Genomic DNA, 13,584 nt, shown 5'->3' with positions numbered 1-13,584 from the left:
AGGAAAAGGGGATAACAGTAGACGAGATGTCTAGACAATGTTATTGAAACTACCAACATAAACTTGACCAAACTCTGGGAGGCAATGGAAGACAGGACGGCCTGGCATGCTCTGGTCCATAATGCCCACAATCCAAGAAGATATACTTCTCTACCTTATTATTTATTAGATTTTTTAGATTTTTACCCCGCCCCTCTAGACAATGCCTACTCGGGGTGGCTTACATAGGTAAACCTACCTTGTTCTGGTAGGCCAGGTTTTCAGAATAAAACTAGTCTGAAGTAAAAAAAAAATATTTACAAAATTCAGCTAATAGAACCTAAGGGGGTATTAACTAATATCTGCTAGGGATTTGAAAGAAATTTGCTCTGTATGGGCTTTTTTTTTCTTTGTTTGCTTTGCTTTTTAATCCACATCTTCTGGACCAAACATGGACATTTGGCAGGAAATATGCACATTCTTCCAGACAATGTGTGCCAAACAAACAAACAAACAAACAAACAAACAGGTAAACCATTTGGCAAAATAAGTGTCTTTTAAAAGAAAACAAAAACACATATTGTGAACCTTTGCAAAATGTGCACAACTGTCACATTCCTGGGGGTTACAACAGCCGAGGTTAGATAAGCCAGTCCAAAGTCAGGAATACAAGGAATGCAAAGCCGATATCCAATTACCAAACCAACTCACAGAACGTAATCCAAGGTCAGTGTCCAAGGTGAAACACACTACGTAGTCCAGAGTACGAGTCCAGAGTCAGGAGTTCAGGAAACACGGTCCAAGGTTGTAGGAGCGTGGATGCAAGCCAGAGGTTTTGACTTGTTGCTTCCATGGAATTCTAGCTGACTAGGAGCTGCTTTTATAGTAAAACAGCCCCTCGAGCTGCTGGAAACCTTTCCATCTTGTCAGTACTCAGGGCTAGTTGAACGGACCTTTCTGTGGACAGCCTTTGAGCGATCCTCTGACCTCTTTGCTGTAAGTCTTCCCTGAAGCCTGACCCAAAGCTTGTCTGCTGGGGAAGGAGAATTTGCAGGCGATTCAGGTGTTTCTGATTGCTCAGCATTCTCCTCAGCCTCAGTTAACCCTTCTGGTTCCAGGTCTTCAGCTGCACTCATGACAACAACCCTGTTTTCGCTAAGCAAGCAAACTCTAATGCATCCCTCTGAAGAATACACGAAAAACCCAGAAATGATATGAAGTTGTGGGGGAGAAATGATATGGCAGATTTAGCCACAAATAGAGAGAACAGTTAGAGGAACAGGAGACAAGAGGTTAAATTAGGTGCTAAATTAGGCATGCTGTACAGCAGACAGCACGATTCTGAAATAGGAGCTCGCCCTGCTATGGGAAATGTCCTGAGATCTAGGATTATCCAGACATTGAAGAATATCGCACTACGGTAGGCCCCCTTGCATTTGGGAGGGGATATGACTTTAAATAGTTAATAAAATTATGGCCCAAGTTTTAAACCCAATACCTGTGTCTTGTCTCGTTATTTCTGGGCTGGGTGGGCAATGACCTCTCCGAGATAGTGGTGGGTTGCCATTGTAGGGAGGTCTTGCCCGCCCATTCGTCCAGAGGCAAGTGTCACAGGTGACACAGTCTTTTGATGAGAGGAGGGGCTGTGCCTTTAAGAAGGCTAGGTCCCTCTACAGCAGCCTGTTTGCTGCCTTCTCTGCAATCCCTCCCACCCACCCTTGGATTAAGAGTGAGATTCACTGGTTGCCTTTGGAGCCGGATGGGAATTTTTGGCCTGCATCTTAATTGGCAGTTGGTTGTGGGTGCCTTTTTGCCCACTCTATTCTTATCTACAGGGTGTGGTTATAAATGCCATGGAAGTAATGGTTAGTTAAAATTACTTTCAGTCACAGCTTTGGATAGTGCGATAAAATACCTTGGGTGAGTTCAGGATTGACACGTGGTGCCAAAAATTTGGCTATCTCTCTGTCAGGATGTGACAATTGGCTATCAGATGAGAGGTGGTTTTACATGGTACGATTTCCCTGCCAGCTGCCCACTTAGGGTCACAAAGCTTGGCGGGAGGAGTTGGGTGGGTGGTACCAGTTCACAGAGCACCTGAAGTCATGCTGTACAGTGGACAGGACGATTCAGAAATTGGAGCTCACCCTGCTATAGGAAATGTCCGGAGATCTAGGATTATCCAGACATTGAAGAATACTGCACAGTGGTAGGCCCCCTTGCATTTGGGGGGATATGACTTTAAATAGTTTATAACGTTGTGGCCCAAGTTTTAAATCCAACACCTATGACTTGTCTCATTATTTCTGGGCTGGGTGGGCTATAACACCCAAGGATTCAACAGGAAATGACAGAGTCAAAATCAGTGGAACAGATTCAGTCAGCTCTGGGGCAGGCAGATTAGTATGTGGGAACTGTTTCCTGTCAGTATATATATATATACTTTATTGTTACGGCATCAAGCCATACAAAATTGAGTACAAAACTTCAAAGACTGGCATGCACTACAAAGTCATACAAAAGGTAAAATATCTGAAACAGCAAATATAGCAATGTAAGGCCAAGGTCTAAGGGTTTAGCTGTCTAGTCTGTCTGCTATAGCATGCCGCCCAAAATTTCGCTACCAGTTCTGTAGTAGTCCAATTTTGGTCGGTTAACAATTGATTCCTGTCAGTATATTAGTCAGCTTCCCCAGCTTTTGTCTAGATTGATGGCAAGCAAGACCCATGTCCCACTTTATACCACTCATTATAACTCCTGTTTTGGCATGATGCTTCCTACTTATGGGAAGGGTAGATACTGGTGAGCTTGTTTTAAGGTACTAACAGCTTTAACATAATCTAGCATTTCCTACATTAAGATAAATTCAGAATTCAGTTGTATCTCATTAGATTGCCATGATGCAATTTTGAGTATGCATTTGGCCATAGAAGAGTTTTGTAAACTGCTCTCCAACCTCATGCTGTTGAGAGAATCAGTCTTCTAAGATTGCGAGGCTCTAATTATCAGATTCCCCAACAAATCTCTTAAGCCTCACAGGCACTGTCACTTTTCTATATTTTCCAATCTCTTTATAGAGATTTCTCTTAGGATATATCTCTACTAGAGAGTTTGTGCTTTGTTGCAAACTCTTTGCCTCTTTCCTCTGTCTCTTAAAAGCAAATTGAATTGTGTGTGCATGTGCATGCATGCGTGCATGAGTGACAAAGAGAGAGAGAGAGAGAGAGAGATTGTGTGTATAGCGGTGCCTTGCAAGACGAATGCCTCGCGGGAAGTAAAACTCGCAAGACAAATGGTTTTGGCAATGGGGTTGATGACTCGCAAGACAAATGTTCCTATGGCCGTGCTTCGTAAGACGCATAGGAACAAGATGAATTTTTCGTAAGATGACATTAACCACGGAACGAATTAAATTCGTCTTGCGAGGCACCACTGTATGTGTGAGTGTGTTGAAGAGACTGCATGGAAGAACAAGATTAAATAATTCTTTCCCCAGTGCTTCTATCCTGTTGACATTTGCCACCCGGAGTGGAAGAAGACTACACAGTAATCACTTTGCATATTATCCTGCACTGTAGTAGAAAATTCCAAGTACCTTGCCAAACAACAAATCCTACAACACCACAGAATGGAGCTGTGCAAATTAAAAATGCTGCAGCCATATTGTTAAATAGGGCTGGTTACAGGGATCATATATCCTCTCTGTTACAGCAGCTCCACTGGCTACTGATCCAGTCCCAGGCACATTTCAAAGTGCTGGTTTTAACTTCTATAGCCTGAGATGGCTTGAGTCCAAGCTATCTTAAGGACTGTGCCTTTTTTGTTTAATGAGCCTGTCTGAGTGTAAAGATCATTAAGGAAAGCCTTTCCCTTATCCCACATCTTCCCAGGTGCATTTGGTGGGAATACAAGGGATGGCCTTTTCTGTTGCTGGTCCCAACTTTAGAACTCCCTCCCATGGAAAGCCAGGCTGGCTCTATCTTTAGTGTCCTTCCATAGGCAGATGAAGGCCTTTCTCTTCAGGCAGGCTATACCTTAGTAACTGGCTGTCTAAGAGCGGTTTTTAATGGATTGTTGTGCCTTGTATTTGAATGTGCTTTGGGGGTTGATTTTGTTTTTAGCATGGCATTTGTCTGATTCTTTTAAAATATTAATATACTTACTGTTTTTGGCTTTTAAATATAGTCTTTTAATGATATAATCCTACCCATGGATTTCCTACATCACAGTTAGGAACCATCCAGACAGGAGAAATTGAATAGTCTGGTTTGCAGTTAAAGAGTCTTATCTTCAGTGGGATCTCACCTTCCAGTCACACATGGAGTCAACATATCTCCCTTTCCCACCTTTAACAGCCATCATTTAGCTGGCCATGGTGACTTTCCTTTTTTGGTTGTTGATAAATAAAGTAAGTGGGGTATTGAAAGAGCAATGCATCAAACTCAAACTCAACAATGCATTAACTAGCATGGTATTAGAATTACATTGTGCGCATTAAGGAGTTTTAAAAGAAAAAGACCAAAAATTGAGAAGGGTGTTTCTCCATCCCCCTTTCAATGTCATAACCCACCTAATATGTCACAAGATTGTCACCTCAGTTGAAACCACCCACAGCTCCATTTGAGTGTGAACTAGTCATCCACACAGGGTATACATTGGGGTAATGAGGAGCACACAGAATCTTGCAAAAATAACAGATACCCCTAACACTATGCCGGAAAGGAGTGGGACAGCTCTTGAAGAGGCAGGATAGATTGATCTAAGTAGAAACATGTGTGGACAACACAGTTTGGTTCAAACCAAACTGTACCAAACAGTGATCCAAACACCAGTCCATATATTCCTCTGGACAGGCCCATAGTTTGGAAAATTTAATTCCTGTTGCAATATGTACTTACTGTCACTCAAAACAGGAGACTGTCACAAGTGAAGGGTGAGTTAATTTAATACCTACCAGTTTTGTCCTGAACTACTTTAGCAACTACCATAGCCCATGTTTTTAAATATCTGCGGCAAAGTTTTGATATTCTCTACACAGAAGATGGCAAGCATTTTTGCATGTGTAGAAAAGAAGGATGTCCAATTTATCATACTGAACTTTTGTAAGAGTCAGAAAAGCTGCTGAAATTCCACACAAGTATGAAAGCTTACTGGAGCCATGTCCTCTATTAAAACTAGTAATATTCCTTATTTTGCATTTCTTTGTCTAAAAAAAAGAGAGAGGCCTTTGAAAGTCATATCACTCCTTTTATGCTTTTGAAATGTGTGGCATTTTTCAGATCCTGTGTAGTTGGGAAAAGAAATTTGAGTGAATTTCTTTTTTATTATTTTTATTCAGTACAAGAACTGATGGCTCCTAACCTTTGGTCCCTCTTTATTCTGCCTTTTCTTTTAAGTTACATTAGGAAGGCATTGTGCTATTAATCTTTAGTGGAAAGAAAAGAAAAATCAAAAGAGGGCACTTGCTTCAGGTAAAGGTAAGAGGATATCCACAGCTTTCCCCAAGTCTTAAGCAAACTCTGTTTGACTTTGACGGTGTTTAAATAACACTCTTTATAACAACCTTTTTTATTTGACATTGCTTCAATGAATACCAAGAGCCAGGCATCTCTTGGGGGCATTCCTTCTTCTGTGAAATACTGATAAACTTCCCAGCACATTTGTTTAAATTTACAGGATTCTGTAATCAAAAGCTCGGTGTTTTGTTTAAAGACAGGAAGGAAGGAAGGAAAACACACAAAATAAGAATGGGTGTTTACCCTCCAACAAAAGCTTGGTTTTCTTTGATTTCTTTCACTTTGAATGAAGATTTTCACATAGTCTTCTATGCTACAGAAATTTCCTTTCAGTTTGCCGTGCAGGACAAGTCAAGGATTTGGGGACACCACTTTCCCTCTATAGCAGCCTTGGGACTAAAGCAGTTAACAACAATAGTTTAAGAAAATAACCCCCCCAAAAAAACCTGCTGCCAATTCAATCTGCAAGTGGAAATGAGAGAGAAGAAGAAGAATGTAATCTGTACTGGATTTTAGACAGGGCACTAAAGGTTAACAACTCAAATGTTATAAAATGTTATTAGCGCAAGACCCAAGGCACTTGTGGCTAAGATCTTTATGAAACAACTACCTGAAAGAAATGTCACTACAGCTGCTGCCTCTTTTAATACTCATTTGGTCCTAGCTTAAGTTACATCACAAGGCACACCTTCTGACACACCAATTAATCTTGATGAAGCAGATATCCAGATTTTTAACCAAAAGAGGGCCTGGCAGGTTATTCCTTTTCCTATCCAAACAACCAAGAAGACTCCGGGTCCAATAAAGCACAGTAGCCTTTTTGCTTGTAGACTGTCCTGGGTTCAGTTCCCAGTATGGCTGGTTACCATGCTGTCAAGCAACATATCTCTGTTCAAGCATTAATTCTGGGTGTTGATTCCATGTTTGAGGGAAGAATGCCCTGATCCTTCCTGGACTCATGTGAAGATCCCCTATGGGTAGGGAGACTTTTTTTGTTCGTGCTGTTTATTCTCTGCATTTCTCACCATCTTAGATGTAGAGGATAATGAGCTTAATGAGTCTCCCCTATTCAAGGGGGTCTTTACATGAGTCAGAATACCAATTTCCCATAGTTCCTACTTACATGGAGAGCCCCCATGGATAGTAGTAGTTTTCCCATTCAGACTTCTCCCTCTTCTAGTGTAGGGGTGTCAGGATGTGAACTTTTGTTTATAGAGTGTTAAAATAATTAAGGAAGGAAATAGAAAAAGTAGCACTGAAATTGAAAGTGATTTTTAAAATGAAGCTTGAACAATAGTTTACTATAGTCATTGCAAAACAATTAGCCGGGACTTCAGTGGAGCAAGGTCACCAGATAACAATATTAACAGGTGAATTTGTTCATGTTGCAATGTATAAATATGGAGGTGGCACGTATAATTTGCATTCTATGTCATTCTAATACCTCGGTCTTACAAAATTCTGGTTTTACACCACCTTGGTTTTTCACAGTCTTATTGCTCCAGGCTTTGCAGAATTTTAGTCAAATCAATTATGTTATCATAGGGCAGCTTCCCAGATACTGAGTAACAAACCGCTAGAGCAACTGTTTCTGTCACAGCCATAAACACAATGTGAAAGAAATACAGGCTGAGTTAGGATTGTATAAATCATGTAACAAACCTTACAAAGTGGTGTGTGAAAAATTGTTTCCAGTCTGTGCCCACCCTTCAAATGTGCCAGGGTCCGCCAGGGGGCGATTTAACCCATGTTGAGAATGGCTGCTCTAGAGTTACAAAAACTGCAGGGACATTAGTTTTTCCTATGGAAAAAAAATTATTTGGTGCTCGGGGGCCCTGGAAAAAATTGTTTCTGGTTTGAAGGAAAAAACTACTGAAATAATTATAAGTAAAGGGAGATAAGACACACACAGAGAAATTCATCATTCAACTCTTTGTCTGATCCACTGATTGTAATAAATTCAACTGAATCTTTTGGCTCATCACAAGGCAATGACATGCTATGCCACACAAACCAGATACTAGCAAGAATCAACATAACTCCCCCCCCCATAGATTCAAATAGGCACAAGACTCACTTGGCAAAAAGAACATTGTTAATGATAGTTCATGTGTGTCTAGAAATGCTAACAGTTAAGGAATATATTTTACTTCAACAGATTTTAAATTTTAAGAACTGATATTTTTAGAGTTGTATTTCTTTTTTAAAAACTTTGCCTTTTTTAGACTGTAAGCTCTTGCATTTTTAGAATGTAACTGAAGCATTACCATTTTTCTTTTTTGAATCTTAAAATATATATTTGACTATATTTTAGATCAAATTCTGACTTACCTACAATTTAAGTTTAGTTTTCATATATTTTTAAAGTATTTGGGCCTTCAGTTTTTCCACAGCTGTAAGACTTTTTACAACAACTTTGTACAGTGGTGCCTTGACTTCTGACCATAATCCGTTCCGGAAAATGGTAGTAAATCGAAATGTTTGTAAGTGGAATCAGCATTTCAATGGGAAACCCATTTAATTCATTCCAGCTGTATTTTGGTTGTATGTAAAGGCGCCGGTTGTAAGTCAAAGCATTTGTTCCCATAGGAACTAATGCAAAAGCGGTTAATCTGTCCTCTACCACTAAGGGGAGAATTTTTCTTCTTTTAACCTAAGATGACTTAGGTTTAAAAAAAGGTCAGGAACGGAGGGAAGGAATAATGGGGAAAAGAGGAAAGAAAGGTCATCACTGGGGCACACAGACCCCTCAGATAAAGGTTTGTGCTGTTAAGCACAAAAAGAGAGAAGCGAGAGAAAGAGAGAGAAGACAATGGGCGGAGAGAAAGTTTGCCATGAGTACTGTTCAGAACACCACAGTACATAAACCCTAGGAGCCACAGAACCCAGCAACCATTATTCCAGCAAACAGACCCCCTCAGCACAAAAAGATAGCATAAAGCAGTGATGGTGAACCTATGGCATGCGTGCCACAGCTGGCACACAAAGCCTTCTCTGTGGGCACCCGAGCCATAAGTCACCATTGCAAAATACTTACCTGTCCTCTGATCCCAGATTTCGGTACTCCCTTCTGCTGGTGCAGTGGCCCAGCGGAGGGGTGCAATGGCGACCATTACTGGTCTAGCCCAATGGGGGATTGGAGGACCAGTAAGTATTTCTTTGTTAATACCAACCATTGAAAAAAAAGTGCAAGCATTTAACCCTTGCAGTGCAGGAGCAGTTGTTTTTTTCTAAACTAAAACCTCAGTATTCGGGTTTTAATTGCAGTGTTGGCACTTTGAAATAAGTAAGTTGATTTTGTGTTGCGCTTTGGGCTAAAAAAGGTTGACCATCACTGGCATAGAGAGATAGAGAAGACAATGGGGGGGGGGAGACTTGAGTCTAAATTCTATTTTTCAGCATGAAAACCAGCCAACACAGCAGACCCTCACAGAAAATGTTCTGATTTTAAAACAAAAAAACTTTGGAGTCACATTTTAAAACAAAAGAGAGGTCACAGTACACAAACCCTAGGAGCCACAGAATGCAAAAAATAAATAAATTTTACATTTTAAAATTACAGTCTAATTTTCACATTTAATTTGAATTTCATATCACAATCTACTTTTCACATTTTAAATCCACATTGCAAGACCCATCGGAGCACAGAAACATAACCCCCCATCTAGCCCAAACCCAAGCTTCAAAAACCCTATACAGTAAATACAGTGTACTCACCCAGAACAGGCAGTCTCTCTGTTTTAAAAAAGAAAGTAAAAAATCCAAAAAGCAACCAACCCCCCCCAAGACCCATTGGAAATGGGAGGAGAAAAAAACCACAATCCCCCCAAGACCCATCACAGCATAGAAACATAATCCCACTACCCAGCTCAAAACCATCCAGAACAGTTTTTAAAAAACAGCACCTTACCTCCCTACAAACACACACACACACACACACTGAAGCAGAAGGAGGCAGTCCCAAGCCTCCGACAACGACACACACTGTCTAACTGCCAGGGCGAAAGAGCTACAAAGAAGCAGCCTCGTTGCCATGTACAGTTAGAAATTTGAATTTCCTGCCTTTTCCCCCTGCCCTTTTCTGTTCGTAAGTGGAAGCTCTGGTCACAAGTACAAGCAAAATTTTGCAACCGGAGCTGTTCGTAAGTCGAAATGGTCGTAAGTAGAGGTGTTTGTAAGTCGAGGCACCACTGTATCTATGGAACACAGAAGCAATATGGATAAATAAAAATTGTAGAATTAGATAGGCTGGTGTTGCCTGAAATTATTGCTACAATGAAAAAAATTACACCTTGATACACAGATGAATTTTGATATGGTTGAAAATGATAGTCTGATTTCATTCTGGAACTAACTCTTGTGGGGATAAATGCCAGCTGTGACAAACACAAGCTTCTGATTTTTCCCTAGAGATCTACAAAGTTCTGTAGGGCTCTTAGGGAGATGTTCAGGTATTGGAATCCATGACAGGAGGGCAACAAATTGGAGAAAGAAGTGGCACAATTAGGGAGCTTCCTTCTTTGTGTCTTGTATCAACATCTGAAATTAACACATTGACAGGAACAAAAGGTTGAAGTCCTTAAGAGAACAGTAGAAAAGGTGCCTTATATTAAGAGGGCTCAGCCTCTGGACAAATCTGGACAGCAGAAAGAGCTTGTGAAGGAAAACATGAGGTCAACTACATCACTTTTTAATTACCACCAAGGATGCTGTATGGTTAATCAAGGGTAGTCAGTAAGGAATTGAACAGATTATATTCTAGTTAATCAAAGGTAGTTAGTGTTACATAAATCCCTATCATAATCCTGTCATTACTGTAAAATAAATCATATGCATTAAATCAATTCTGACTTATAGCAACCCTTTTCAGGATACTCAGGATAGAGAATACTCAGAAGTGGTTTAGCATTCCCTTCTTCTGGGGGCACCCTGAGACCCTGAAGCTTTCCCAAGGCTACAGAAGCTGGCAAGAGGCATAATGGGAAAATGGATGCTCAGCCTCTAACTCTGTAGCTATATATCTAACTATTGAGGTATCCAGCCAGTGTCATTAAATATTGCAAAAAAGAAACGTGCAAAGTGCAATTTCCTGCATATGTGAAATGCAAGAAACAGAGACCTGTATGAAATGAGGAAATCAGTTGAAGTGATTTAGAGCAGAAATGGAACTTCCACACCTTGGCTGAACACAGACTGCCCATTTTACCAGCACACCCCAGGCTAGATGGCTGAGGGTGTTAACCCTGAGGGGGACGTGTAGGGGCTGAGTCTTCTTGGTGGTTGCTCCTTGACTTCGGAATGAGTTGCCACTTGAAAGCCTCCTGGCCATCTCTCTGGGGACCTTTTGAGAAAACTCTAAAACCCTTTTCATTTTAGCAGACTTTTCAAAACATGGCATTTGAATAGGCACTGAGAGTATTGGCCTATTGTTTTTAATTTAATTGTTTTTAAATGTAATATTAATTTTAATTTTCACTTTATGTTTGTATTATTTTATATTATTGCCACTGTTGTAAACTGCTCAGAGCAACCATCAGTCATATGGGCGGTATAGAAATTGAATAGACAAAGAAAGAAAGAAAGAAAGAAAGAAAGAAAGAAAGAAAGAAAGAAAGAAAGAAAGAAAGAAAGAAAGAAAGAAAGAAAGAAAGAAAGAAAGAAAGAAAGAAAGAAAGAAAGAAAGAAGTCTGTGGGAATCTGTGAGTCTTAGAAGGCCACCTCCACCAATTATTTAAAAAATTAAACCAACTTTAGGATTGTGGAAGGTTTCTGGGAGACCCTCAAAGGTTGGCAAAACTGCCCCTCCTGCCCTCTGGAGGGCATAAGGGAATTGTTGAACTAAATTTTTTGGCCAGTGGCAGGATGCTCAGGTTACTCAGAGGTACAAATTGGGATGCATTGGGGGCCGAGGGGGTATATATTGCCCACCACCTTGGTTTAGGAGAAGATTGCAAAACCATTTGGGAATAAACTTCAAGAATTTCTGACGTCCCACTTTGTATCTGAACCCATTTGAAAAGCAACATTAAGTGGAAAGTAAAACAAGTACTGTACTGTATTTACTGAGTATGTCTGAAGCATTGATCAGTCCCAGTTCAACAGGTGTTGCTGCTTTCAGTGTATACGTAGCTGGGATGTGAAGAAGAATGCTCATTTCTCCAAAAGACTCTTTTGGATTCAGCTGGCCAATGAGGACTTGTCTCATCTGTTTGATCTGTTTAGAGACACAAATCCAAATTATTTCTTTCGTGTTGCTTCAGTTCATATGTAAAATTGGGGGTGTACAGTGTACAATTCATAAGATAATTCGTATAAAATACATGCAAAGTACAGGCATGAAAAACACTCAATTATACACTCCAACATCCTTTAATCAGCTTCTGTAAGTTTTAGTCCAAGAACATCTGAGGACCCAAGGTTGGGAACCAATATCATAAGGCATAAATAGGCCCTGCATTCCACGCTTTTTCCTTCTTGTGTAAAGATATGCAGGCACTGCATCAGAGAATAGAAAGACTGCCTCTACCACCTTTATTCCAGTGCAAGAAGTGGATTAGATGGAGTTATGGGATACACTCACAGAAGCCATCATTTATGGCCTGATGTGGTGAATGAATACAAAGAAGGGTTGAAACTCATACTTAATAATTTTTTTCTTATAACATTTCCATTTATAGATGTTCACATGACCATAAGGTGTCCAGTTCTACATATCAGAAAAAGAGCAATGCATCATCCAAAAGGACACAGGTTTCCATAAGAGTTGCATATACTAATTTAATATGCAGATGTATAAGCAATAACTGTAATTTGAACAAAATCAAACCTAGTCACAGTGGGAAAGATTGTGTCAAGTGCCTTTTCTTTTCTCATGTTATCTTTTGATAGGCAACTTTGAGACTCCTGCTGTTTCTTCTCAGAGCAGACACCTATCCAGGTCGAATATGACATCAAACAGAGGATGTTTCCCTATACAAAATACATGGCCAACCTATATGATTTTGTCCTAAAATCATTAAATGGATGGAATTTTTGGCAGCCTCCAGTCTCTTCTCTGAAAAGTAGGGAAACCAATGACCTACCACTTTGAGAAGACACACACATTGAGAGAGAGAGAGAGATCTGCCTGACTGAATAACTAGGGGCCACAATAGACTAGGTAAAGCTAAAGGCTCCCCTTGACAATTTTTGTCCAGTCGTGTTCAACTCTAGGTGGCGGTGCTCATCCCCACTTCCAAGCCATAGAGCCAGCATTTGTCCAAAGACAATCTTCCGTGGTCACTTGGCCAGTGTGACTTAGACACGGAACGCTGTTACCTTCCCATCGAGGTGGTCCCTATTTATCTACTCGCATTTGCATGCTTTCGAGCCGCTAGGTTGGTGGGAGCTGGGACAAGTGACAGGTGCTCACTCCATCACGTGGATTCGATCTTACAGCTGAAGATCTACAGACCTTACAGCACAGAGGCTTCTGCGGTTTAACCTGCAGCGCCACCCACGTCCCACAGTAGAATACATGACTCTAAATAACCCATTTTGAAATATTTTGTTTCTTTTTCTTTCCTCTTTCATGACTGTATGGCATAAATCATATTCTTACAATTTCATCCTCGCCCTTTCTTACTCATGAAAGCAGTTCCACTGAGTACCTAAGCAGAATTTTTTTTCTAGAACTGATATTCAAAAGGAAAATGTAATTCCTCACCATTTTCCCCAAAGGTCTCTTCACAAGGGCTGGGATTATTCGGTAAGCACTGCAACAACCAGATTTAATAAATCCTACGTATTGGCTGATTTCTCCTCCTTTCATAAAAACTGCAACAACAAGAACAAGAATGGCTAAATATATATGGGTTATCTTCCTTTATAATTATTTTCACCAAATTATATTGTGGATGATGTCACATGATGCAATTCTGGGAAGAAATCTTAATTGCTATTATGCCCCAAATAAGTGGGTGAAGCATATATGTGCATTTAAAGCAGCTGTACAAACCTACCATAATATTCTATCATCAGGCATCCAATTTCGAAATACGCAATGATACAGAATGCATGATGAAGCTCAGGAAAGTGACACCCTGTGTTC

At 40.3% G+C, this 13,584-nt stretch overlaps 1 protein-coding gene across 1 annotated transcript in view; it reads right to left on the bottom strand.

Moving 5' to 3' along the window:
- CNBD1 (cyclic nucleotide binding domain containing 1) overlaps nt 1–13,584 on the bottom strand; it is a 161,793-nt gene that overhangs the window by 20,767 nt on the left and 127,442 nt on the right. The window contains exons 9-10 of the mRNA XM_078393088.1: nt 13,201–13,310; nt 11,559–11,709 (exon numbers count right to left, since the gene is read on the bottom strand). Coding sequence (XP_078249214.1) covers nt 11,559–11,709; nt 13,201–13,310 — 261 coding nt within the window. The remainder of the gene's footprint in view (nt 1–11,558; nt 11,710–13,200; nt 13,311–13,584) is intronic.

This window comes from Pogona vitticeps, chromosome 4, assembly GCF_051106095.1.
Source record: "Pogona vitticeps strain Pit_001003342236 chromosome 4, PviZW2.1, whole genome shotgun sequence".
NCBI lineage: Eukaryota > Metazoa > Chordata > Lepidosauria > Squamata > Agamidae > Pogona > Pogona vitticeps.
Note: the sequence above shows the minus strand (reverse complement) of the source record. Positions and strands in the feature narration are given on the sequence as shown.